At 42.7% G+C, this 27846-nt stretch overlaps 1 protein-coding gene across 2 annotated transcripts in view; it reads left to right on the top strand.

Moving 5' to 3' along the window:
- Nucleotides 1-27846, top strand: part of LOC129818467 (astrotactin-2-like) — a 433204-nt gene that overhangs the window by 392109 nt on the left and 13249 nt on the right. For both annotated transcript variants that reach the window (XM_055874386.1, XM_055874387.1), the window contains 3 exons: nt 10615-10756; nt 21406-21506; nt 22061-22244. In XM_055874386.1, coding sequence (XP_055730361.1) covers nt 10615-10756; nt 21406-21506; nt 22061-22244 — 427 coding nt within the window. The remainder of the gene's footprint in view (nt 1-10614; nt 10757-21405; nt 21507-22060; nt 22245-27846) is intronic.

Here is a 27846-nt window from a genome sequence, read left to right as displayed (position 1 = left end):
CTTAAAAGCATCCGTACGCCGGCCTTTCTGTTTGATTATTATTATGTTTTTACCAAAATAAAACATTCTATTTGGGCTAAATACATTCGAAAACACATTCTATCCCATTCATCATCACCAAGTCGTTCTTCCAGTTTATGGTAGCCCCCAACGACACTTTGTCATCACATCGCAATTAAGTGTTAACCCAAAACAGGTGGCTTATGATAACAGTGGAGACGAACTAATAAAAAGCACAAAAAAGGGAAAAAAACTAAGGAGAAAAGGAATCAAAGGAGAGGAGTACGGTGAAGGAAGAGCAGATCTGTTCTATAAATCGTCAGCAGCAGCAGCAGCTTGGTTGTATATATGCCAAGGCCACACAACAGTGGAATCATAATATGTATCTATGTCGAGTTTTGAGATAACTCTGTATTGAAAAGCGCTATACAAATGAAATGTATTGTTATTATTTTGATTATTTTAAGGACCATGTTGACTCAAGTCCACCACTCTGAAGACGCTGCAGCCTTGACCCCAGGATTAAACCCACTGGGCACAGATATCAGTTCAACTAACGAGAATTCAGCGTGAAATCAACAAAACATTTCACCATGTCATTAGATTAAAGTTAAAAGTTGATGAAGTCATCATACAGTCATCACATTGACATTTTTGTTGAAATGACGTGGAAAACAACACGTTTTTGCCCAGTGGGAAGGGACTGCTCAGCTCTGCTAAGACAATATTGCTTCCCTCACATACCCATCCTCCATTAAAAATGTTCAAGCGGTATAAACACTTTTACATGGTTTTTGGACAGTAAGTTATTTTGTGCCGATAACTGTCTGCTTAGAGACGTTTGTGATATTGTAAGTGTTATTTTTCCCAAGTGTTCTTATTAAACAAGATATTGGCCTTATGGACGAAGCCTGTGATATGTAAGTACAGCGTTTGTGAACTAGTGTTGATGTGCTTGCTCTCTTATTTCATTTTTGGTTCGATTGATATGGATGTTTCAAAGAAGGATCTGGAAATGTATTGTTCACCTAGTGTGCTGGTGGTCTCCACCATAAATGTATTGTTTACTGAGTGTGCTGGTGGTCTCCACCATAAATGTATTGTTTACTGAGTGTGCTGGTGGTCTCCAGCATAAATGTATTGTTTACTGAGTGTGCTGGTGGTCTCCACCATAAATGTATTGTTTACTGACTGTGCTGGTGGCCTCCACCATAAATGTATTGTTTACCTAGTGTGCTGGTGGTCTCCACCATAAATGTATTGTTTACTGAATGTGCTGGTGGTCTCCACCATAAATGTATTGTTTACTGAGTGTGCTGGTGGTCTCCACCATAAATGTATTGTTTACTGAGTGTGCTGGTGGTCTCCACCATAAATGTATTGTTCACCTAGTGTGCTGGTGGTCTCCACCATAAATGTATTGTTTACTGAGTGTGCTGGTGGTCTCCACCATAAATGCATTGTTTACTGAGTGTGCTGGTGGTCTACACCATAAATGTATTGTTTACTCAGTGTGCTGGTGGTCTCCACCATAAATGTATTGTTTACTGAGTGTGCTGGTGGTCTCCACCATAAATGTATTGTTTACTGAGTGTGCTGGTGGTCTCCACCATAAATGTATTGTTTACTGAATGTGCTGGTGGCCTCCACCATAAATGTATTGTTTACTGAGTGTGCTGGTGGTCTCCACCATAAATGTATTGTTTACTGAGTGTGCTGGTGGTCTCCACCATAAATGTATTGTTTACTGAATGTGCTGGTGGTCTCCACCATAAATGTATTGTTTACTGAGTGTGCTGGTGGTCTCCACCATAAATGTATTGTTTACTGAGTGTGCTGGTGGTCTCCACCATAGATGTATTGTTTACTGAGTGTGCTGGTGGTCTACACCATAAATGTATTGTTCACCTAGTGTGCTGGTGGTCTCCACCATAAATGTATTGTTTACTGAATGTGCTGGTGGTCTCCACCATAAATGTATTGTTTACTGAGTTTGCTTGTGGCCTCCACCATAAATGTATTGTTCACCTACTGTGCTGGTGGTCTCCACCATAATGTATTGTTTACTGAATGTGCTGGTAGTCTCCACCATAAATGTATTGTTTACTGAGTGTGCTGGTGGTCTCCACCATAAATGTATTGTTTACTGAGTGTGCTGGTGGCCTCCACCATAAATGTATTGTTTACTGAATGTGCTGGTGGTCTCCACCATAAATGTATTGTTTACTGAATGTGCTGGTGGTCTCCAGCATAAATGTATTGTTTACCTAGTGTGCTGGTGGTCTCCAGCATAAATGTATTGTTTACTGAGTGTGCTGGTGGTCTCCACCATAAATGTATTGTTCACCTGGTGTGCTGGTGGTCTCCAGCATAAATGTATTGTTTACTGAGTGTGCTGGTGGTCTCCAGCATAAATGTATTGTTTACTGAATGTGCTGGTGGTCTCCAGCATAAATGTATTGTTTACTGAGTGTGCTGGTGGTCTCCACCATAACTGTATTGTTTACTGAATGTGCTGGTGGTCTCCACCATAACTGTATTGTTTACTGAGTGTGCTGGTGGTCTCCACCAAAAATGTATTGTTTACTGAGTGTGCTGGTGGTCTCCAGCATAAATGTATTGTTTACTGAGTGTGCTGGTGGTCTCCACCATAAATGTATTGTTTACCTAGTGTGCTGGTGGCCTCCACCATAAATGTATTGTTTACCTAGTGTGCTGGTGGTCTCCAGCATACATGTATTGTTTACTGAGTGTGCTGGTGGTCTCCACCATAAATGTATTGTTTACTGACTGTGCTGGTGGCCTCCACCATAAATGTATTGTTTACTGAATGTGCTGGTGGTCTCCACGAAAAATTTGTTGTTTACTGAATGTGCTGGTGGTCTCCACCATAAATGTATTGTTTACTGAGTGTGCTGGTGGTCTACACCATAAATGTATTGTTCACCTAGTGTGCTGGTGGTCTCCACCATAAATGTATTGTTTACTGAATGTGCTGGTGGTCTCCACCATAAATGTATTGTTTACTGAGTGTGCTGGTGGCCTCCACCATAAATGTATTGTTCACCTAGTGTGCTGGTGGTCTCCACCATAAATGTATTGTTTACTGAATGTGCTGGTAGTCTCCACCATAAATGTATTGTTTACTGAGTGTGCTGGTGGTCTCCACCATAAATGTATTGTTTACTGAGTGTGCTGGTGTCCTCCACCATATATGTATTGTTTACTGAATGTGCTGGTGGTCTACACCATAAATGTATTGTTTACTGAGTGTGCTGGTGGTCTCCACCATAAATGTATTGTTCACCTAGTGTGCTGGTGGTCTCCACCATAAATGTATTGTTTACTGAATGTGCTGGTGGTCTCCACCATAAATGTATTGTTTACTGAATGTGCTGGTGGTCTCCACCATAAATGTATTGTTTACTGAGTGTGCTGGTGGCCTCCACCAAAAATGTATTGTTTACTGAATGTGCTGGTGGTCTCCACCATAAATGTATTGTTTACCGAGTGTGCTGGTGGTCTCCACCATAAATGTATTGTTTACTGAGTGTGCTGGTGATCTTCAGCATAAATGTATTGTTTACTGAGTGTGCTGGTGGTCTCCACCATAAATGTATTGGTTACTGAGTGTACTGGTGGTCTCCACCATAAATGTATTGTTTACTGAGTGTGCTGGTGGTCTCCACCATAAATGTATTGTTTACTGAGTGTACTGGTGGTCTCCACCATAAATGTATTGTTTACTGAATGTGCTGGTGGTCTCCAGCATAAATGTATTGTTTACCTAGTGTGCTGGTGGTCTCCAGCATAAATGTATTGTTTACTGAGTGTGCTGGTGGTCTCCAGCATAAATGTATTGTTCACCTGGTGTGCTGGTGGTCTCCAGCATAAATGTATTGTTTACTGAGTGTGCTGGTGGTCTCCAGCATAAATGTATTGTTTACTGAATGTGCTGGTGGTCTCCACCATAAATGTATTGTTTACTGAGTGTGCTGGTGGTCTCCACCATAAATGTATTGTTTACTGAATGTGCTGGTGGTCTCCACCATAAATGTATTGTTTACTGAGTGTGCTGGTGGTCTCCACCATAAATGTATTGTTTACTGAGTGTGCTGGTGGTCTCCAGCATAAATGTATTGTTTACTGAGTGTGCTGGTGGTCTCCACCATAAATGTATTGTTTACTGAGTGTGCTGGTGGTCTCCACCATAAATGTATTGTTTACTGAGTGTGCTGGTGGTCTCCACCATAAATGTATTGTTTACTGAGTGTTCTGGTGGTCTCCACCATAAATGTATTGTTTACTGAATGTGCTGGTGGTCTCCACCATAAATGCATTGTTTACTGAGTGTGCTGGTGGTCTACACCATAAATGTATTGGTTACTGAGTGTGCTGGTGGTCTCCACCATAAATGTATTGTTTACTGAGTGTGCTGGTGGTCTCCACCATAAATGTATTGTTTACCGAGTGTGCTGGTTGTCTCCACCATAAACGTATTGTTTACTGAGTGTGCTGGTGGTCTCCACCATAAATGTATTGTTTACTGAGTGTACTGGTGGTCTCCACCATAAATGTATTGTTTACTGAGTGTGCTGGTGGTCTCCAGCATAAATGTATTGTTTACTGAGTGTGCTGGTGGTCTCCACCATAAATGTATTGTTTACCTAGTGTGCTGGTGGCCTCCACCATAAATGTATTGTTTACCTAGTGTGCTGGTGGTCTCCAGCATACATGTATTGTTTACTGAGTGTGCTGGTGGTCTCCACCATAAATGTATTGTTTACTGACTGTGCTGGTGGCCTCCACCATAAATGTATTGTTTACTGAATGTGCTGGTGGTCTCCAAGAAAAATTTATTGTTTACTGAATGTGCTGGTGGTCTCCACCATAAATGTATTGTTTACTGAGTGTGCTGGTGGTCTACACCATAAATGTATTGTTCACCTAGTGTGCTGGTGGTCTCCACCATAAATGTATTGTTTACTGAATGTGCTGGTGGTCTCCACCATAAATGTATTGTTTACTGAGTGTGCTGGTGGCCTCCACCATAAATGTATTGTTCACCTAGTGTGCTGGTGGTCTCCACCATAAATGTATTGTTTACTGAATGTGCTGGTAGTCTCCACCATAAATGTATTGTTTACTGAGTGTGCTGGTGGTCTCCACCATAAATGTATTGTTTACTGAGTGTGCTGGTGTCCTCCACCATATATGTATTGTTTACTGAATGTGCTGGTGGTCTACACCATAAATGTATTGTTTACTGAGTGTGCTGGTGGTCTCCACCATAAATGTATTGTTCACCTAGTGTGCTGGTGGTCTCCACCATAAATGTATTGTTTACTGAATGTGCTGGTGGTCTCCACCATAAATGTATTGTTTACTGAATGTGCTGGTGGTCTCCACCATAAATGTATTGTTTACTGAGTGTGCTGGTGGCCTCCACCAAAAATGTATTGTTTACTGAATGTGCTGGTGGTCTCCACCATAAATGTATTGTTTACCGAGTGTGCTGGTGGTCTCCACCATAAATGTATTGTTTACTGAGTGTGCTGGTGATCTTCAGCATAAATGTATTGTTTACTGAGTGTGCTGGTGGTCTCCACCATAAATGTATTGGTTACTGAGTGTACTGGTGGTCTCCACCATAAATGTATTGTTTACTGAGTGTGCTGGTGGTCTCCACCATAAATGTATTGTTTACTGAGTGTACTGGTGGTCTCCACCATAAATGTATTGTTTACTGAATGTGCTGGTGGTCTCCAGCATAAATGTATTGTTTACCTAGTGTGCTGGTGGTCTCCAGCATAAATGTATTGTTTACTGAGTGTGCTGGTGGTCTCCAGCATAAATGTATTGTTCACCTGGTGTGCTGGTGGTCTCCAGCATAAATGTATTGTTTACTGAGTGTGCTGGTGGTCTCCAGCATAAATGTATTGTTTACTGAATGTGCTGGTGGTCTCCAGCATAAATGTATTGTTTACTGAGTGTGCTGGTGGTCTCCACCATAAATGTATTGTTTACTGAATGTGCTGGTGGTCTCCACCATAAATGTATTGTTTACTGAGTGTGCTGGTGGTCTCCACCATAAATGTATTGTTTACTGAGTGTGCTGGTGGTCTCCAGCATAAATGTATTGTTTACTGAGTGTGCTGGTGGTCTCCACCATAAATGTATTGTTTACTGAGTGTGCTGGTGGTCTCCACCATAAATGTATTGTTTACTGAGTGTGCTGGTGGTCTCCACCATAAATGTATTGTTTACTGAGTGTTCTGGTGGTCTCCACCATAAATGTATTGTTTACTGAATGTGCTGGTGGTCTCCACCATAAATGTATTGTTTACTGAGTGTGCTGGTGGTCTACACCATAAATGTATTGGTTACTGAGTGTGCTGGTGGTCTCCACCATAAATGTATTGTTTACCGAGTGTGCTGGTTGTCTCCACCATAAACGTATTGTTTACTGAGTGTGCTGGTGGTCTCCACCATAAATGTATTGTTTACTGAGTGTACTGGGGGTCTCCACCATAAATGTATTGTTTACTGAGTGTGCTGGTGGTCTACACCATAAATGTGTTGGTTACTGAGTGTGCTGGTGGTCTCCACCATGCATTTATTGTTCACCTAGTGTGCTGGTGGTCTCCAGCATAAATGTATTGTTTACTGAATGTGCTGGTGGTCTCCACCATAAATGTATTGTTTACTGAGTGCGCTGGTGGTCTCCACCATAAATGTATTGTTTACTGAATGTGCTGGTGGTCTCCACCATAAATGTATTGTTTACCTAGTGTGCTGGTGGTCTCCACCATAAATGTATTGTTTACTGAGTGTGCTGGTGGTCTCCACCATAAATGTATTGTTTACTGAGTCTGCTGGTGGTCTCCAGCATAAATGTATTGTTTACTGAGTGTGCTGGTGGTCTCCACCATAAATGTATTGTTTACTGAGTGTGCTGGTGGTCTCCACCATAAATGTATTGTTTACTGAATGTGCTGTTGGTGTCCACCATAAATGTATTGTTTACTGCGTGTGCTGGTGGGCTCCACCATACATGTATTGTTTACTGAGTGTGCTGGTGGTCTCCACCATAAATGTATTGTTTACTGAATGTGCTGGTGGTCTCCACCATAATGTATTGTTTACTGAGTGTGCTAGTGGTCTCCACCATAAATCTATTGTTTACTGAATGTGCTGGTGGTCTCCACCATAAATGTACTGTTTACTGAGTGTGCTGGTGGTCTCCAGCATAAATGTATTGTTTACTGAGTGTGCATGTGGTCTCCACCATAAATGTATTGTTTACCAAGTGTGCTGGTGGTCTCCAGCATAAATGTATTGTTTACTGAGTGTACTGGTGGTCTCCAGCATAAATTTATTGTTTACTGAATGTGCTGGTGGTCTCCACCATAAATGTATTGTTTTCCGAGTGTGCTGGTGGTCTCCACCATAAATGTATTGTTTACTGAGTGTGCTGGTGGTCTCCAGCATAAATTTATTGTTTACTGAATGTGCTGGTGGTCTCCACCATAAATGTATTGTTTACCGAGTGTGCTGGTGGTCTCCACCATAAATGTATTGTTTACTAAGTGTGCTGGTGGTCTCCAGCATAAATGTATTGTTTACTGAATGTGCTGGTGGTCTTCAGCATAAATGTATTGTTTACTGAGTGTGCTGGTGGTCTCCACCATAAATGTACTGTTTACTGAATGTGCTGGTGGTCTCCACCATAAATGTATTGTTTACTGAATGTGCTGGTGGTCTCCACCATAAATGTATTGTTTACTGAATGTGCTGGTGGTCTCCACCATAAATGTATTGTTTACTGAGTGTGCTGGTGGTCTCCACCATAAATGTATTGTTTACTGAATGTGCTGGTGGTCTCCACCATAAATGTATTGTTTACTGAATGTGCTGGTGGTCTCCACCATAAATGTATTGTTTACTGAGTGTGCTGGTGGTCTCCACCATAAATGTATTGTTTACTGAATGTGCTGGTGGTCTCCACCATAAATGTATTGTTTACTGAATGTGCTGGTGGTCTCCACCATAAATGTATTGTTTACTGAGTGTGCTGGTGGTCTCCACCATAAATGTATTGTTTACTAAGTGTGCTGGTGGTCTCCAGCATAAATGTATTGTTTACTGAATGTGCTGGTGGTCTTCAGCATAAATGTATTGTTTACTGAGTGTGCTGGTGGTCTCCACCATAAATGTACTGTTTACTGAATGTGCTGGTGGTCTCCACCATAAATGTATTGTTTACTGAATGTGCTGGTGGTCTCCACCATAAATGTATTGTTTACTGAATGTGCTGGTGGTCTCCACCATAAATGTATTGTTTACTGAGTGTGCTGGTGGTCTCCACCATAAATGTATTGTTTATTGAGTGTGCTGGTGGTCTCCACCATAAATGTATTGTTTACTGAGTGTGTTGGTGGTCTCCACCATAAATGTATTGTTTACTGAGTGTGCTGGTGGTCTTCAGCATAAATGTATTGTTTACTGAATGTGTTGGTGGTCTCCACCATAAATGTATTGTTTACTGAGTGTGCTGGTGGTCTCCAGCATAAATGTATTGTTTACTGAATGTGTTGGTGGTCTCCACCATAAATGTTTTGTTTTACTGAGTGTGTTGGTGGTCTCCACCATAAATGTATTGTTTACTGAATGTGTTGGTGGTCTCCACCATAAATGTATTGTTTACTGAGTGTGCTGGTGGTCTCCAGCATAAATATATTGTTTACTGAATGTGTTGGTGGTCTCCACCATAAATGTATTGTTTACTGAGTGTGCTGGTGGTCTCCAGCATAAATGTATTGTTTACTGAATGTGCTGGTGGTCTCCAGCATAAATGTATTGTTTACTGAGTGTGCTGGTGGTCTCCAGCATAAATATATTGTTTACTGAATGTGTTGGTGGTCTCCACCATAAATGTATTGTTTACTGAGTGCGTTGGTGGTCTCCACCATAAATGTATTGTTTACTGAGTGTGCTGGTGGTCTCCACCATAAATGTATTGTTTAATGAATATGTTGGTGGTCTTCAGCATAAATTTATTGTTTACTGAGTGTGCTGGTGGTCTCCAACATAAATGTATTGGTTACTGAATGTGCTGGTGGTCTCCACCATAAATGTATTGTTTACTGAGTGTGTTGGTGGTCTCCACAATAAATGCTGTAATTGGACTTAATTTACAATGAATGTACAAAGACTGCTCATATATACACTTTACAACTTTTGGAATTAATCCAAGAGAGAGAATTTACACAAGTGTAACATAAACATTCAAGTAAATAATAAATTATATCAGTGGAGGATCAACAAAATTCCAAGAAAATTCCAGTAATTTCAGCATCTTTCTCAAATGTTGATTTGGGTCCAACAGAGAACAACCTAATCTGTACATAGACTCTGGCTCTTCTCCCGTGAATAAATACAGACCTAGGTCCAGTTTGCATTGCATGTTTAGAAAAAGAAAACGTTGTAAACCTGGCACAGGGAGACCCCAAGTGTAGGAATGTGTTTGGGAAACCTCTTAAACACAGGCCCCTTTCTGGGAACATGTCAAATCATTCATTCGTTCACTTCTTACCTCCTCTCCTTACCACTCCCCTGTGCCCCGCCCTCCAGACATATTCCCTGTGTTTATAAGTTGGCCCACATGACATAAGCTGAAGCTCCCCTTTACGTCTTTGAAATCCCACCTTTTTTTTTGTTGCTTTTAAACTGTTTTGACAGCTCTCGCTTTTTTCCACCACCCCTCTGAGCGCTGGAAACGGTTTGGTGCATGTCTGAATGAACAAGTGTGTCATTATTTTCCTGTAAGCTGACATGAAAGATACTTCACAACTTGTGAACTGGTGTTTGTGAGACACAGAGGTGTTCAGTGAGATATCATTGAACAGTATCATGTGACCATAAAGGAACAAAGTCCTGTTTTCTTACGGTTCTATAATGTACCATGTAGGGCTGGCCGCCAGAACAAGTCTGATTTCATTTTGCCTCAAGGTTTGTGCTGCAGAAATCTTTCCCTCTGGGCTGAGCCGATGTGAAACTCAGAATGACTTGGAACACAATTAAATGTCAAGTGGCAGGATCGATGTTGGAAAGAATATCCCTCTTAAAAACAGAATTCATGATTTTTCTTTGCACTTGTGTCTATTTTCTGATGAAACTACACCATGTAACCCAAGGCAAGCTTGGCTTTTGTTTGTTTTGTAAAACGTCTCACTGAAGAACAATAGAGAATGTATGTTAAGACAAAACAACACACGTGTTGCATATTTGGCACTTTATTTAAGAGGCGCAGAAAATGGCTTCCAATCAGGTCAACATACAGTAAGTGTATTAACCTTGCAACTGTCTCTTTCTCTTCCTCTTCCTCTCCATACATCTATTCACTCACTTTCTCACATTCTAAATCTCTTCACACACTGCACAATTTACATACTGTTAATATATTTTTTTTTTCTCTCTCTATCTCTCTCTCTCTCTCTCTCTCTCTCTCTCTCTCTCTCTCTCTCTCTCTCTCTCTCTCTCTCTCTCTCTCTCTCTCTCTCTCTCTCTCTCTCTCTCTCTCTCTCTCCCCCTCCCTCCCTCCATCTCCTCTAGGTGAGTTGTTAAGTCTGGTGGACGACCTGCTGTCAGGTCTTGGTTCGTCCTGTGTGGTGGCGGGTCGAAGGAACGGAGACCATCCTCACTCTGTGCTCTACTCGCTGGTCTTCAAGTGCCTGGAGCCCGACAGCCTCTACAAGTAAGATCCCCCAACCTAAAGCACTTTGGACCTGAGCCCGTATTCATAAAGCCTCTCAGAGTGCTGATCTAGGTCCCCTATGTCCATGTAATCTTTTTCATTATGATCTAAAAGGCAGAACTGATCCTAGATCAGCACTCCTACTCTGAGATGCGTCATTAATACGGGCCCAGATTTACTATTGCTTTGCACCATTCCAAGGAATCTAAAGTAGGCTAAACAACAAGGTAGAAATGAAGGATAGAATAGGAAAAAAAGACGGATGTTTTTGTTCTGTTGTTCACTTCTGCTAACTCTGTGGTAAATGTTGCACGACAGAAGTCCATTGAGTTGTCGCTACATTCAACCCTTCTCACCTGTGGTATTGTTCGAACTCGATTGACTTCATCATTTTCTGACTTTCTGACTTTTATGAGTATACTATTTCCCATTACCATAAAAAACCTCCTTCTTAACCAATGGCATTGTTGTCATTTTTGCGTCTCTCCTAAAGAGGAATGACTTAACACATAATATGTGGGTGATATCACCAGCCAGCACCACATATTTTCCCTGAGTGTCTGTACTCCCATTGGCAATGGGACTTGTTTATGGCCATGTTTTAATTCCCCCCAGTCAGAACACAGCTGGCTCAAATTAGGGGGGCGGCACATATTTTGGTCTCACCAGGGTGGAAGTGGTGGATGCTGGTGTTATTGTTTCCGTTATTGTTCCGTTTGTCATGAGGCCCTTTTCAATGGAGGAAAAGGTGGTCATGGTGAAAAACTAGCATCACAACCAACGTGCTGTTTGTGTCACACAGAGACTGGAGGAGACTGGAGCCATTGACCAGTCGGTCTGTCTGGTGATTACAGTCTGGGGCGGTTAGCAAACAGACAACTGTTTGCTACAGACCACCCCTCTTAATCCAATTAGTCATAAAGACTGAGAACCATAACACATTGAGCAGCAGGGAGGACATGCATGGAGGACACACACACTGTGGCAGGTCAGTTAGTTGCATGCACACGTCCCAACCCACTGATACATGCTAATATGTTCAGCAGTTGAAGCACTCCTTCATTTATGGCCAGACATAAGTACAGCCCTGAGTCCCTCAGCATGTGTGAAGGGTATAGTCAACCATACATCTTGTATTAGGGTTGTCAGAGAACACTAGAGTATACAGCTGTTAGTCAACTTTGCAGGTGTTTCATTTTGCAAAGAAGATTCACTTAGTTGAATCCTTGTCTTGTGTGAGTATCAAGATGGAGTAAAAAGAAAAGCCTATTAGTGGGAAAGTGGAGAAATTAAATGAAACCAGCTGAGTCCACATGGAGATACTTGTGTGAATGTTCCATAAGCTGCCCTGCTGCCAACAGACACTATAATGGTTCTGTGTGTCTGTGGCCCCGGCAGGCCCGTTGTTCGCTTAGTGTGCCTTTATTAATCCATACATCATCACAGTTGGAGACGTTTACGTTGTGCTGTTCGGAGGAGATCTCAGAGCGAAAATACATTAATCTTCAGAGGGCTCAGGGTCTGCGGCACGCCTTCCCAAGGGCCGTCGCTGTGATGTGCATTTGATAGAAGCACTTTGTTCTACTTGGGTATCACTTCCCTGAGCCCTCTTCCTCTTGTCTCCCGATCTAGAAATCAAGTTCTTTTTTTGATATTTTTTTCAAATCAAATCAAGTTAGATGGGCGAGGCATGCTCCGAAACCAAACAGGCCCCAGATGAAATTTAAGAGGGGACACTCCAATCATCACACCGTGTTCCTCTCCTCTGAGCGCTCCCAACTGTTGTGTGGTGTTTTATGTTTGTGGCTCTGGCTCACTGTTTTCCACTTGTTTGTTTTGGGAAGCGGGCCCCTGCAGCTGTGCACGATACAGATAGATCGTTGGTGCTTATGTTAAACAAGGGAATCGGGGAGTACTGCTGGGGGCAGCGCTACCCAGAAGCCAACAGTAGAAATCATAACAGCGTGATAGTGAGGGTATATTGAGAGGGTTGATTTATTCGAGCTTCAGGTAGTAGGAGATTACCTTGCAACCGGTTGCAACTTTTCTTCTTTCCCGCCATCTGGCTTGCGCAACTTGGAGGTCAAGCCAACCGAGAGAGAGAGGGAGAGAGAATGTACTTGGAAGCTCCTGCTTCCCCCGTGCTGAATGTACGGAGAGAGCGAGAGAGAGACAGCAAAAGAGATAGGGAGAGTACCACTCTGTAGCTATGTTATCTGTGTCAAGGCACCCCCTCCAGTTTCGTTACTCCCAGATAAGAGCCGCATTTACGTCGGCACTACGTCTGTGGGCACACCTCGGTGCGGCCAACTGGGCTTCTCCTAATCGACGGGCTAGATAAGGTTTCCGGCCGCCGGGGTTTGGTTTACATTTGATGTACTCCAAGGTTGTCAGGCCTTAATGTTTCTTTTCAGGCTCTGGCATAACTTGGCTTAGCTCTCTCTCTCTCTCTGTCTCTCTCTTTCTCTGTCTCTCTCTCTCTGTCTCTCTCTGTCTCTGTCTCTCATTCTCTCTCTCTGTCTCTCTCTCTCTCTCCCTCTCCACTGTATTGAGTGAGATGTTCAGTTGGGGAGTCCACTGTCATACATGCAGGGCTGTAAGGAACATGTCAATCCTTTCCCTTGGAAATGTTGCCAACAGACAGAGTCTGAGGAGTAGTCCGGAAGCAGCCTTTCTTGTTACAGTGTGACCATATGGACATGATACATCTCACTTTTTCACATGACACTACATCCTAAAATAGGTCCAAATTAGTATTGGATTGTTACAATTTGACTGTAGCCGAATGGACTGGATTAAGTTCAGAATTAGTAAAATAATGAGTTTATGATTTATGGTTGATGACCTATGTTATACATGTGGTATCATGAAGCTCTACATACCAGTACTTAGTAGTTATTGCAAGCACTAAACTATATAACAATTTTGCGTTCATATCTACCTCCCCCTAAATAGCTCCCTCACCCCAGACGTGCTGACACAGAACCGAGACAAATAACAGGACAAACAGGCAATATGGCAGAAAGTAAATCCCTAGCACCTCTATCATGGGTGATAACTTTATACCTTCACCATATCCTTAAAAGCTGTTGCTTTAAGTGAACGTAGTAAAAGTCGATCTGGCGATTCAGCAATACCGGTAAGTCTAGCATTTCACATCATATTTGCCCTTCATGGCATCATATCCTCTTACATTATCATCTCTAGGTATAATTGGTACAATTTCAAGCCATGGTAAAAGTTACCCTCAATGTTTCTACCATCACCCTCCCAAACAGAAACCATTCACAGTGATACCGGTCATAATATCTGTTTCATATGACCTATTCAACCTGCATAACTGTCTTTTGAAGTATTGTTTTCTGACTTGTGTTGTGTATATGTTCTTTACTGAAGTGCTGCTTTATATATTGATTGATATATCATGTGCTTTTTATGTTGATGTCTGTTTGTCTGAAACGGTTGTGTTGATGCTGCTGTCTTTGTCCAGGTCTCTCTTGAAAAATAGATTTATATCTCAACGAAAGTCATTGGGTTGAACAAAGGTTCAATAAAATAAAGGCTCCAGTACGCTAGCGAAGGAGAGGGCCTGGATCCATTGGTTGGTTCTTTTACTTCTCTTCCTTTACTGCAGTAAAGAGGGCAAGGTTCAGCACCTGCTTCCCAGTGTTTTGGATGGTACTCTCAGGCCAGAGCAGCAGTTCAGAGCCCTAAAATAGAAGTCTTTAGAGGCAAGTGTAAATCACAGAAAATGACACAGCATAACATGATAAACCTGATGTGACCCAACCCGGCTGGAGACTTATGAGGTGTAGTCTTTCTACTGTATACTCAGGATCCAGCTCCACTCTAAAACACGCTGCCAACTATCCCTCAGAAGAACAACAAATATGTCTTCCACGCGGGCGCTATAACAACCTGTGGCAGAGTACGACGGACGAAGGCTTTTTGAACGACTAGTGAAAGCTTTCTTTCTTTAAACAAAGAACCTGCATGATACACAACATGGCCAAAAGTATGTGGACAGCCATTCAAATTTGTTAATTCGGCTATTTCAGACACACCTGTTGCTGACAGGTGTACAAAATCGAGCACAGAATCATGCAATCTCCATAGACAAACATTGGCAGTAGAATGTCCCATGAGCTCAGTGACTTTTAATGTGACACCGTCATAGGATCCCACCTTTCCAACAAGTCAGTTGGTAAAATTTCTGCCCTGCTAGAGCCGCCCCGTTCAACTGTAAGTTCTGTTGTGAAGTGTTTGATTGTGAAGTGTTGTGAAGTGGAAAAGTCTAGGAGCAACAACAGCTCAGCCGCGAAGTGGTAGGCCACACAAATCAAATCAACTTTATTGCCACATGCGCCTAACACAACAAGTGCAGACTTTACCGTGAAATGCTTACTTACAAGCCCTTAACCAACAGTGCAGTTCAAGAAGAAGAACATATTTACCAAGTAGGCTAAAATAAAAATAAATAATAAAAAGTAACACAATAAGAATAACAATAATGAGGCTATATACAGGGAGCACCGATACCGAGTCAGTGTGCGGGGGTACAGGCTAGTTGAGGTAATCTGTACATGTAGGTGGGAGCGAAGTGACTATGCATAGGTAACAAACAAACAGCGAGTAGCAGAAGTGTACAAGAGGGGGGGTGTCAATGTAAATTGTCCGGTGATGATTTTTATGAATTGTTCAGCAGTCTAATGGCTTGGGGGTAGAAGCTGTTGAGGAGGCTTTTGGTCCTAGACTTGGCGCTCTGGTACCGCTTGCCGTGCGGTAGCAGAGAAAACATCTCACAGAACGGGACCGCCGAGTGCTGAAGCATGTAAAAATCATCTGTTCTCGGTTGCAACACTCACTACCGTGTTCCAAACGGCCTCTGGAAGCAACGTCAACACAAGCAGTGGAAATGCATTCTCTGGATTGATGAATCACGCTTCACCATCTGGCAGTCCGACGGACAAATCTGGGTTTTGCGGATGCCAGGAGAACGCTACCTGCCCGAATGGATAGTGCCAACTGTAAAGTTTGGTGGAGAAGGAATAAGGGGCTGTTTTTCATGGTTCAGGCAAGGCCCCTTAGTTCCAGTGAAGGGAAATCTTAATGCTACAGCATACAACATTCTAGACGATTCTGTGCTTCCAACTTTGTGGCAACAGTTTGGTGAAGGCTATTTCCTGTTTCAGCACAAAGCTAGGTCCATACAGAAATGGTTTGTTGAGATTGGTGTGGAAAAACTTGATTCTCCTGCACAGAGCCCTGACCTCAACCCCATCGAACACCTTTGGGATAAATTGGAACGCCAACTCCGAACCAGGCCTAATCGGCCAACATCAGTGCCCAACCTCATTAATGCTCTTTTGCAATTTTCCAACATCTAGTGGAAAGCTTTCCCAGAAGAGTGGAGGCTGTTATAGCAGCAAAGATGGGTCCAACTCCATATTAATGCCCATGATTTTGGAATGAGATGTTTGCTGAGAAGTTGTCCACATACTTTTGGCTATGTAGTGTATTTCCAACACACAGCCAATCCTACCATAATGAGCTATGTGTTGGTGTCCAATTGGTAATATAAACAAAATAGTTGTGATATAGTTGTATTGGTATAACCAGGAGCTGCCAAAATTGCAAAGACAAAGAAATGGTGAACACAACAAACAAAAAAACAGCAAAACTTGCAACAACTAAGACTAAATTGTAAGTGTCTGTCTTTCATCATGCTAATAATCTGATATAAGATGTGAAAACTTGAAGACCACACAAGTAACTCGTCATTAGTCTGTGAAAAGACAATCTGGTCTACCCAACAAGTACGATGTGTTCTTTCTTTGTTTTTATTAACATGGGGGCTTTATTAAGTGTAGTATCTCATGTCAAGTCCAAACAATATGCTTGTACTGAAAACCAGAATGAGCAATCTGTTTTATGGCAGGACTTAGAGAGATAAAACACCAAAACACGGCTTATTTATTAGTGCAAATTACATCTTTACAATTTCCCCTTGTTCCCAGGCATGTCTTGGGTGCTTTCATGTTAGTCACTTAAAATCACCCAATCACAACATGTGTAGACTCTGAGCTTTAGTTTAGATATAGATAGAAAATGCAGCCACTGCTACAGTAGTATGATCATATTTCTGCTCAAACCTCCAGTGATATGTGCAGGTGCCAGCAGTCAGTATGTAAAGCTAACCTGTAATTGATAAAAGACGTTGTAGAGAAAGGATATTACAGTGTAAGCGCGGTAAGTCCTTTCTTACAGACCTGACCTGAGAAACTAAATCGAAGTCATAAATGAGTTTTGAATTATTTTCTCCCGGTGCAATTGATTGATTTGTGGACCGGCTCAATTGATCTCGGACCAACGTCTGATGTCATCAACCAGGAATCCCTAGGCTGCCTGGCTTCTTCTCTGCCTAGTATGCCAGAAATACTGCCATAATTGCTCTCTCTTTCTTTCTCTCTTCCCCACTCCCTCCCCCTCTCTCTCTCAATTCAATGCAATTCAATTCAAGGGGCTTTATTGGCATGGGAAACATAGATTAACATTGCCAAAGCAAGTGAGGTAGATATATCTCTCTCTCTCTACCTCTCTCATTCTCTCTTACCCCTTACATCTTTCTTTTTCTGTCTCCTCTCTTCTTTCTCTATCCCTCTCTCTCTTACTCTCTTTCTCTCTACCCCCTCCTGTCTCATTAAATTAGAGGACAACCATTACTTTATGGTGGTATTGGTAATTCAAACAAATATGTTTTTTGTTGAGCTTTCAAAACGATGGCACCGGGACAAAACCATGCACTACAAACATCCAGCTTCTGAGTGGAGCGAGAGATAGAACGGGTGGAAAAGACAAAGGGAATCAGAGAGAGGCAAAACAGATAGAGTGTGAGAGATGAATGGACAGAGAGAGCAAGAGAGAGCGGGTGTGTAGGGGGTTTGGTATATGTTGCCAGTATGTTACCCTCTGTTTTGACATTCTCGTGGCAGGCAGACCACGGCGCTGGCTTTGTTCTCCCAGTTAATCCTTATCGATGCCAGTGGTGAAGCCTGCCACCTCAGACTCCACTCAGCCCCCCGCTGCACTGCGCTGTGGGTGACAGGCCCGTTTATCCAGCACCTACTAGCGCTTTTGATTGGACATTTTGGATAGGAGTCTGATCAACAGGCCTTGCATGTCTGACTGTAGTGTTAACAGCACTGCAGGGGAAGAAAGCAGACAAAATACCTTTTGTGGTTGTCTTCGCATTAAAAAAAACACAAAGGCTAGAGAAAGTTTCTGTGCTAATCTCCTTTCACTATACATAATAGGACTGTGATTAGGCTGTGGAGAAAAGTACCTGTCTTCGATGCCAACCACTTAAACAACCAAAAACAGCAACAGGCTGGCAAGCTGCGTCCGGGATCCTAAACTAAACTCTACTAATTGCCTGATAAATACACCCTGCCCCCCTCCATTTACTGGCCTAGTGATGTGACCACATAATTTAAACAATGTGATTGTTATATGTGCCGTTGTTTTGCTGGGCAGAGAGTCTACAGCGAACTTCGGACAGACTCTGGCCCCTTGTCTTTGTGAGGTTCTTGGGGAATACCAATATACCACACATTTCTCTTGATGAATAACAAGATCGGACAAACTATGCGAACAATGTCAAAACAGGCCATATTACAAACAAAACAATCAGTTGGTGGTATTAAAACACAGGCTCTTCAAACAAAAGGCATACTTTTTAAAATGGACTCTGCCAGTGAAATAGCTTTGTGAAAGAGAAAAATAAATTCTGCCTCCTATTTGATATTTGTTGTTTTCATTTTCATTTTCATTCATTTTCACTTGCATTCGAAAAGTTTTCAGACCCCTTACCTTTTTCCACGTTTTGTTACGTTACAACCTTATTCTATAATGGATTAAATATTTTTTTTCCTCATCAATCTACCCCATAATGGCAAAGCAAATGCAGGTTTTTAGAAATGTTTGCAAATGTATTACAAATAAAAAACACATACCTTATTTACATAAGTATTCAGACCTTTTTCTATGAGACTTGAAATTGAGCTCAGGAGCATCCTGTTACCATTGATCATCCTTGAGTCCACCTGTTGTCAATTCAATTAATTGGACATGATTTGGAAAGGCATGTCAGAGCATAAACCAAGCCATGAGGTCGAAGGAATTGTCCGTAGAGCTCCGAGATGACAGGTTTGTGTCGAGGCACAGAACCCAATGGTCACTCTGACAGAGCTCCAGAGTTCCTCTGTGGAGATGGGAGAACCTTCCAGAAGGACAACCATCTCTGAAGTACTCCACAAATCAGGCCTTTATGGTAGGTTGACCGGAGGCACATGACAGGCCGTAAAAGCTACATAGGCACCTACAAGGCACCTACAAGACACCTAAAGGACTCAGACCATGAGGAACAAGATTCTCTGGTCTAATGAAACCAAGATTGAACTCTTTGGCTTGAATGCCAAGAGTCAAGTCTGGAGGAAACCTGGTACCATCCCTATGGTGAAGCATGGTGGTGGCAGCATCATGCTGTGGGGATGTTTTTCAGTGGCATGGACTGGAAGACTAGTCAGGATCAAGGGAAATATGAATGGAGCAAAGTACAGAGCACTCAGGACCTCAGACTGGGGCGAAGGTTCACCTTCCAACAGGACAATGACTAAGCACACAGCCAGAGGCCCAGCCAGAGCCAGGACTTGACCCTATCCGAACATCTCTGGAGAGACCTGAAAATAGCTGTGCAGTGACGCTCCCCATCCAACCTGACAGAGCTTGAGAGGATCTGCAAAGAAGAATGGGAGAAATTCCCCAAATACAGGTGTGCAAAGCTTGTAGCATCATACCCAAGACGAATCGGGTCTGTAATCGCAGCCAAAGGTGTAAGGGTCCTGTGTGTAGCTGGTGTAGAGTCAGGAGCAGGACAGCAGATATGAGTGATCAACGTACTTTACTCAAAAAGACAAATATACAAAGTAACATCACGAGCACTTAAAGACAGACCGAATTACAATAAACAATCACTCACAAACACAACATGGGGAACAGAGGGTTAAATAATAAACAAGTCATTGGTTGAGTGAAGCCAGGTGTGTAATACAAAGACAGAACAAATGGAAAATGAAAAGTGGATCGGCGGTGGCTAGAAAGCCGCCGAACGCCGCCCGAACAAGGAGAGGGACCAACGTGACAAAGGTGCTCCAACAAAGTATTGAGTAAAGGGTCTGAATACTTATGTAAATGAGATATTTCATTTTTTTTTTTTTTACATTTGTAAAAAAATCTAAAAACCTGCTTTGTCATTATGGGTATTGTGTGTAGATTGATGGTGTAAAAAACGATTGAATCCATTTTAGAAGAAGGCCGTGACATAAAAAATGGGGGAAAAGTCAAGGGGTCTAAATAGTTTCCGAAGGCACTGTATGTATTCTTCTGGACAAACCATCCTATTCCCAGCAGTTTTGCAGTTTAGATAATGGTCATATTCGATGATTCACAGATGTATTAAAAAACAATCATTTGTTCGCAGAATACTGCTTTTAATACTGCTTTTTATCTCCCCCAACACACATCTAGCACTGAGTCACCATTTCAACTTACAGTATAAACCCTAGAAATAGAATGCTAAGAACAACAATTACCGTTTGACTATATCCATGCCAAAGGACCGTTGAGGTATGGTTACTTTGGGAGTGTCCAATCAGCTCTGTCTGTAGATTACCCAACAGCTGTTGTGTTACATGCACATTATCTACATGCATGTTGGTAGTTCCATCACATTTCATGTCTCATACACAGCCATCATCTCTCTAAAAGCTACTTCTATGAGAAAGACTGTACGACCGACAGTACAGTACTTCACAGGAAACCATCTCTCCAATGATCTATTAGCACCCCATAATCATCAGGGAGCAACATGGATGTCTTTCCCCCTCACTACTGTGTACAGTACTAGCCACGGCCACTTGGTGGTCCAGGGGAACTGAGGCCTTAATATGTTTACATTTGTGGAGAGCAGGAACTCCGTCATTAGAGGAAGTGGGAGTCCCATTTAAAGGCGCTATTAGGTGTAATGGCCGTTGCTGCCGACTGGCTGGTCTGTCGCGTACCAGGCAGGGACCACTTACAGACGTAATCGAAACCCCCCCGAGTCCTTTACCAACTCCTGGGTCTCGAGTCCTGACCTGGCTCTGAGTTATGGCTATTTTCAAAAAGGAGTTCTGTTGCTGTCAACAGTGGCTCATAAAAACGCTGTGCAAAGTGTAAGAGCTGGGGTACACGGTGCATCTAGCTTTGAAAGGAGGTTGGGATGGAATGGCTGGAGCCACATAGGTATTTCTTTCTGTTGAAAGAGGCCTGTTACTTTTGAGTTCCTTTGATTTCCCTCATACTTTAACAGTACATATGAAAGGTTGTTAATTTTTGTTGACATATGAAATATGTCAGCTTCTATATTGTGTTATTTGTTTTCTTAATTCTCTCTCTCTCTCCCTCTTGCGCTCTCTCTCTCTCTCTCTCTCTCTCTCTCTCTCTCTCTCTCTCTCTCTCTCTCTCTCTCTCTCTCTCTCTCTCTCTCTCTCTCTCTCTCTCTCTCTCTCTCTCTCTCTCTCTCTCTCTCTCTCTCTCTCTCTCTTTCTCAGGTTCACTCTATATGCTGTGGACAGTCGAGGGAGTCATTCAGAGTCTAGCTTCGTCTCAGTGCGGACGTCTTGTCCAATGGTAGATGATAGCAGAGCAGAAGGTACTCCTCCTCATACTCCCTTTTCATACTTGATATTCTTTTTCTATACTCTGTCCATCCCAGAACCTTTCCATCCGTCCTTTATACATTCTCCTTTCCCCATAATCTCTTCTCTCTTAACCCCCCCACAGACACTTTGCTTTCCCTATCACATTCCTCCCTCCTTACCACATTATTTTTCTTCATTCCATCTCTCCCTCACGCTTTCCCCCCTCCCCCTGCCATTCTCACCTCTTTCTCCTAACCCTCAGCCTGTTGTGATGCCCTTGAAATCCACAGCAGGTTACTCGCCATCTCTCTCTCTCCTCCCTCCCCCTCCTTAACCACCTTCCCACTCTCCCCATTCATCCCCCTCAGCATCCATCCCTTTCTCTCTCCAATATACAATATCACATTTTATTCTAGCACCAGGGTTATCACCAGCAACTAGGTTTTACTTGTGATGGTGATCTTGGGTTGACTTGCCCACCTTCATTTGATATAGTTATCCCACGTTTACCTGTGTCTTCCAAATGACTTCAACGTTTCCCCTCTTCCACCTCCTCCTGTGTCAGAGATAGCAGACAAGGTGTATAACCTGTACAACGGCTACACCAGCGGCAAGGAGCAGCAGACGGCCTACAACACTCTGATGGAGATTCCCCCTCCGCTGCTTTACAGGGTGCAACACCACTACAACTCCCACTACGAGAAGTTTGGAGACTTTGTCTGGCGGAGTGAAGATGAGCTGGGACCCAGGTGAGGCTCGGAAAGACTTGGAGACGTCTAAGTTGTCACAGCGATTCTGGTGCCCCCACCACATCTGGTGTCACTGTTTGTTTTGGCGTCAGTGTCAAATGTCGTCTTCCACTTCCACTGTGGGAAGTAGCTGAGAAAATGGTGACGTGTTGTTGTCTGTGTCCAAAAGTTCCTTATTGTGGCTCAGGTAAAACACTTCATTAGTAAGAGATTATCCCATTGGCCCACAGATTTCAAGTATAAGTAACGATCAACCTAATTGGTCCAGATACTTAATATGTTACTGGTCTAAGTTGACCTATCTGAGCCAGCAGAACTGCAGTGTTAATGATCATGAAGTAAAATGGCAATAACCACTAACATTCTCAAGAATGCCTTGGAGTTCTAGGCGGCCTTTGGACAAAAACCACATGATCGTTTTCACCATCATCTCCAGTATTCTCATTTTTTTTAATCTTTCCATTCCTGCAGATCTGAGAATGGCTGCCTTCCAACCCTGTAACATGAAGTTTTATATCCAGTCGATAAGTTGAATTTGTCTGTTACTGTAGCTCCACTGTTTCTTTATTATAGATTTTTAACTTTATTTATAGATTTTCAGATATAAAAACAAAACAGTACAGCCCCAACCCCTCATTCTCCCATCCATCCATCCAGCCATCCACTCCCACCCTCCCTCCATCCCACCATCCACTCCCACCCTCCATCCATCCAGCCATCCACTCCCACCCTCTCTCCATCCCTCCATCCCACCATCCACTCCCACCCTCCCTCCATCCAGCTATCCACTCCCACCCTCCCTCCATCCCACCATCCACTCCCTCCCACCCACCCACCAAGGCATCTATAAAAGTAAGTTAAATAGGAAATCAAAACAGAAACAAACAGTAATAGAAACAAAAACAATGGGGAAAAAGTTCAATAAAAATTATTATCTGCACAAATGGTCACTAAAATAGACATGACTGCTTAACAAATGTTGCAAGTTACACTAAGTAAAAGACAGGCTCTCCACGTATTGTATTAATGGGGACCAGGTTAAGGTTAACTTTTGTCGGGACCCACGCCCAGTGTACCTAACCTTCTCCAGAGTCAGAGATGACATCACCTCCTTAACCCAATGCAACAAAAAAGAGAACAAGGCGAGTTAGCATTTGCCTGATGCGTGGTAGTATTCTGGTCTAGGGGAAGTGCCCCAAAAATGGCACTGACCGGGTTGGGGCTAACAGTTGTATTACACATATGTGCAAATGCCTCAAAAATGGGGTCCCAGAGGCCACTCAAAGATTGGCATGACCAAAACAGGTGTCCCACAGTCGCTGGACTCTGGTGGCATCTCAAACACTTGGGGTCAACATTTGGGTGTATTTTTCCAATCTGTCATTTGAGTAATGGAGTCGGTGCAAAGCCTTAAACTGAATAAGCCCATGCCTTATGCAAAATGATGATGTGTGGATACGCACAATACTTTGTTGCCATATATCATTGAGTAGCTCGCCACCTACAGTGGGGGAAAAAAGTATTTAGTCAGCCACCAATTGTGCAAGTTCTCCCACTTAAAAAGATGAGAGAGGCCTGTAATTTTCATCATAGGTACACTTCAACTATGACAGACAAAATGAGAGAAAAAAATCCAGAAAATCACATTGTAGGATTTTTAATTAATTTATTTGCAAATGATGGTGGAAAATAAGTATTTGGTCACCTACAAACAAGCAAGATTTCTGGCTCTCACAGACCTGTAACTTCTTCTTTAAGAGGCTCCTCTGTCCTCCACTCGTTACCTGTATTAATGGCACCTGTTTGAACTTGTTATCAGTATAAAAGACACCTGTCCACAACCTGTCACGTCCTGACCATAGTGCTTATGTGTTTTGCTTGTTTTAGTGTTGGTCAGGACGTGAGCTGGGTGGGCATTCTATGTTGTGTGTCTAGTTTGTCTGTTTCTGTGTTCGGCCTAATATGGTTCTCAATCAGAGGCAGCTGTCAATCGTTGTCCCTGATTGGGAATCATATATAGGTGGCTTGTTTTGTGTTGGGATTTTGTGGGTGGTTGTTTCCTGTCTCTGTGTTTTGTCTGCACCAGAAAGGACTGTATCGGTAAGCCACGTTTGTTATTTTGTAGTTTTGTAAGTGTTCACGTTTTCGTCTGTCATTAAGTATGTTGAACACGGAATACGCTGCGTCTTGGTCCGATCCCTGTTACACTCTCTCTTCTCGTGAAGAGAGGGAAGGCTGCCGTTACACAACCTCAAACAGTCACACTCCAAACTCCACTATGGCCAAGACCAAAGAGCTGTCAAAGGACACCAGAAACAAAATTGTAGACCTGCACCAGACTGGGAAGACTGAATCTGCAATACGTAAGCAGCTTGGTTTGAAGAAATCAACTGTGGGAGCAATTATTAGGAAATGGAAGATAATCTCCCTCGATCTGGGGCTCCACGCAAGATCTCACCCCGTGGGGTCAAAATGATCACAAGAACAGTGAGCAAAACTCCCAGAACCACACGGGGGGACCTAGTGAATGACCTGCAGAGAGCTGGGACCAAAGTAACAAAGCCTACCATCAGTAACACACTTCGCCGCCAGGGACTCAAATCCTGCAGTGCCAGACGTGTCCCCCTGCTTAAGCCAGTACATGTCCAGGCCCGTCTGAAGTTTGCTAGAGAGCATTTGGATGATCCAGAAGAAGATTGGGAGAATGTCAGATGAAAGCAAAATAGAACTTTTTGGTACTCGTCGTGTTTGGAGGACAAAGAATGCTGAGTTGCATCCAAAGAACACCATACCTACTGTGAAGCATGGGGGTGGAAACATCATGCTTTGGGGCTGTTTTTCTGCCAAGGGACCAGGTCAACTGATCCGTGTAAAGGAAAGAATGAATGGGGCCATGTATCGTGAGATTTTGAGTGAAAACCTCCTTCCATCAGCAAGGGCATTGAAGATGAAACGTGGCTGGGTCTTTCAGCATGACATTGATCTCAAACACACCGCCCGGGCAACGAAGGAGTGGCTTCGTAAGAAGCATTTCAAGGTCCTGGAGTGGCCTAGCCAGTCTCCAGATCTCAACCCCATAGAAAATCTTTGGAGGTAGTTGAAAGTCTGTGTTGCCCAGCAACAGCCCCAAAACATCACTGCTCTAGAGGAGATCTGCATGGAGGAATGGGCCAAAATACCAGCAACAGTGTGTGAAAAGCTTGTGAAGACTTACAGAAAACGTTTGACCTCTGTCATTGCCAACAAAGGGTATATAACAAAGTATTGAGATAAACTTTTGTTATTGACCAAATACTTATTTTCCACCATAATTTGCAAATAAATTAATTAAAAATCCTACAATGTGATTTTCTGGATTTTTTTTCTCATTTTGTCTGTCATAGTTGAAGTGTACCTATGATGAAAATTACAGTCATCTCTCATCTTTTTAAGTGGGAGAACTTGCACAATTGGTGGCTGACTAAATACTTTTTTGCCCCACTGTATGTCTTGCTCCCATGCAGATTTTGTATTTGCAAAGGAAGGCGGATTAACGTTCTGTATTATGTTGTATAATCTGTCGATTGTGCCCTTCAGATAAGGGGTAAGGTCTAAGCACCTCTCGACTGGACACTTAGTAGGCGCGAGAGGAAATGAAGGGAAATGTTTTTTGACAAAGCTGCGAGTTTGCAGGTATCTAAAAAAGTGGGTATTGGGAATATTATGGTCAACCCTCAGAGTATGGAATAAGACGAATGTGTGATCAACAAATAGGTCACAAAAAAACACCAGACCGTTCCTACGCCAGAACTGGAATGCCGTGTCAATCTGTGACACTGGGAAGAGATGATTAGATGTTCATGGGGAGAAGTTGCTTGCTTGTTTAAGGCTAAAGTGACTTCGGAATTGGGACGAGATTTTAAGGGAGTTCTTAACAATGGTGTTCAAAACATGGGTGCCAAGGTTCATGGACACTGGGGAGCACAGGAGTGAGACCGGAGAAGTTGGAAGGCTTGACTGTAACTCCATGATGGCCCAAGTTGGGCCGTCCTTGTTTTCAAATGTAGAAATCCAATAAACACATTTAGATATATTTGCTGACCAGTAGTAGTGTAAAAAATTGGGAAGGCCCAGCCCGCCTGCGGCCTTAGGTCTCTGTAGATATACCTCTCTCATTTGTGGATTTAACTTATTCCAAATGAAGTTGGAAATGTAGCTGTCCAGTTTGAACATTGACTTTGGCAGAAAAATGGGGATCATTTGGAATAAGTACAAAAACCTAGGTAGAACAGTCATCTTAACAGAATTAATGCGACCTGCTAATGAAATGGGAAGAGACGACCACCTTATGAAATCCTGCTTAGTGCACTCCAGGAGTGTTTTGAATTTATGTTTAAACAGAGCCTTAAATGAGCCCCAAATAAGTAAAGACCTGATGCTCCACCTTAAATGGGAAATTGGCAAACCCAATTCCTTCTGCTAACTGATTAATGGGGAGGAGCACACTTTTTGTTAGGTTTAACTTATAACCAGAGAATGTCCCAAAACCTTGTAGCATGTCCAAGAGATAGGGTATAGACTCCACAGGGTTAGAGATGTATAAAAGAAGATTGTCTGCATATAAGGACACCTTGCGAGTTATGTTGCCCTCAATATTCCCATAATCCTCTCCTCCGCCCGCAGGGCGATAGCAAGAGGCTCAATAGCCATATCAAATAGGAAAGGGGATAAACAGCAACCCTGCCTGGCCCCCCTGTGGAGAGGGAAGTAGCTGGAGGTAACATTGTTGGTGCGAACAGACGCCACTGGGGATGAGTACAATATCTTAATTCAGGAAAGGAATGACGGGCCAAACCCAAATCTCTCTGGTACTGTAAATAGATATTCCCACTCAACCCAGTCGAAAGCATTTTCAGCATCAAGAGAGATGACAAACTCTGTCTGTAGAGTTGAGTGGGCAGAATAAAGAACATTAGATAGCCGGCACATATTATAGAAAAATTGCCTACCTGCGATAAATCCGGTTTCCACACAGTAGAGTGAGACATGTCAGCGGTGCAGTTGATCTGTAAAAAGACATCAATGTGAGTTGATATGTATTTTTTAAAGGCACTACAGGATAGTAGTAGTGGGTCAAGTCGCCACGCGCGTTGTGACACAGTACTGTCCGGAAAGCGGATATCTAGCTGGACAAGTCTGAGATAATGATAATGTGATATTGACTATTAGTTACAAAAGGAATAATTATATTTCTCCAGCAGGAAAAAGTCAATCCTAGAGTATGAGTGGTGGACTGGAGAAAAAAGGAGTACTGTTTAGCAGTGGGATTGCTCCTCCTCCATGGATCAGACAAATTATAGGATTCTAGAATGAGCTGATCACTGCGACTGATTTAGAAATTACATTGTTGGGCTTCGGGTCTGGATCTGTCTAGACATGGATGCAATACACAATTGAAATCTCTTCCCAATATCAAATGATGAGAGTTAAGGTCGGGAAGTTTGCGATGAGGTCAGAGATAAATTGAGCGTCATCCCAATTAGGACCATAGAGGTTAGCCAGAAAAACGTGTGTGCTAAACAATTTCCCCATCACTACATCAATACAGATGAAGTCGGAAGTT

Source organism: Salvelinus fontinalis, chromosome 21 (genome assembly GCF_029448725.1).
Source record: "Salvelinus fontinalis isolate EN_2023a chromosome 21, ASM2944872v1, whole genome shotgun sequence".
NCBI lineage: Eukaryota > Metazoa > Chordata > Actinopteri > Salmoniformes > Salmonidae > Salvelinus > Salvelinus fontinalis.
The sequence above is the reverse complement of the archived record's forward strand: the minus strand, read 5'-3'. Positions and strand labels throughout refer to the sequence as shown.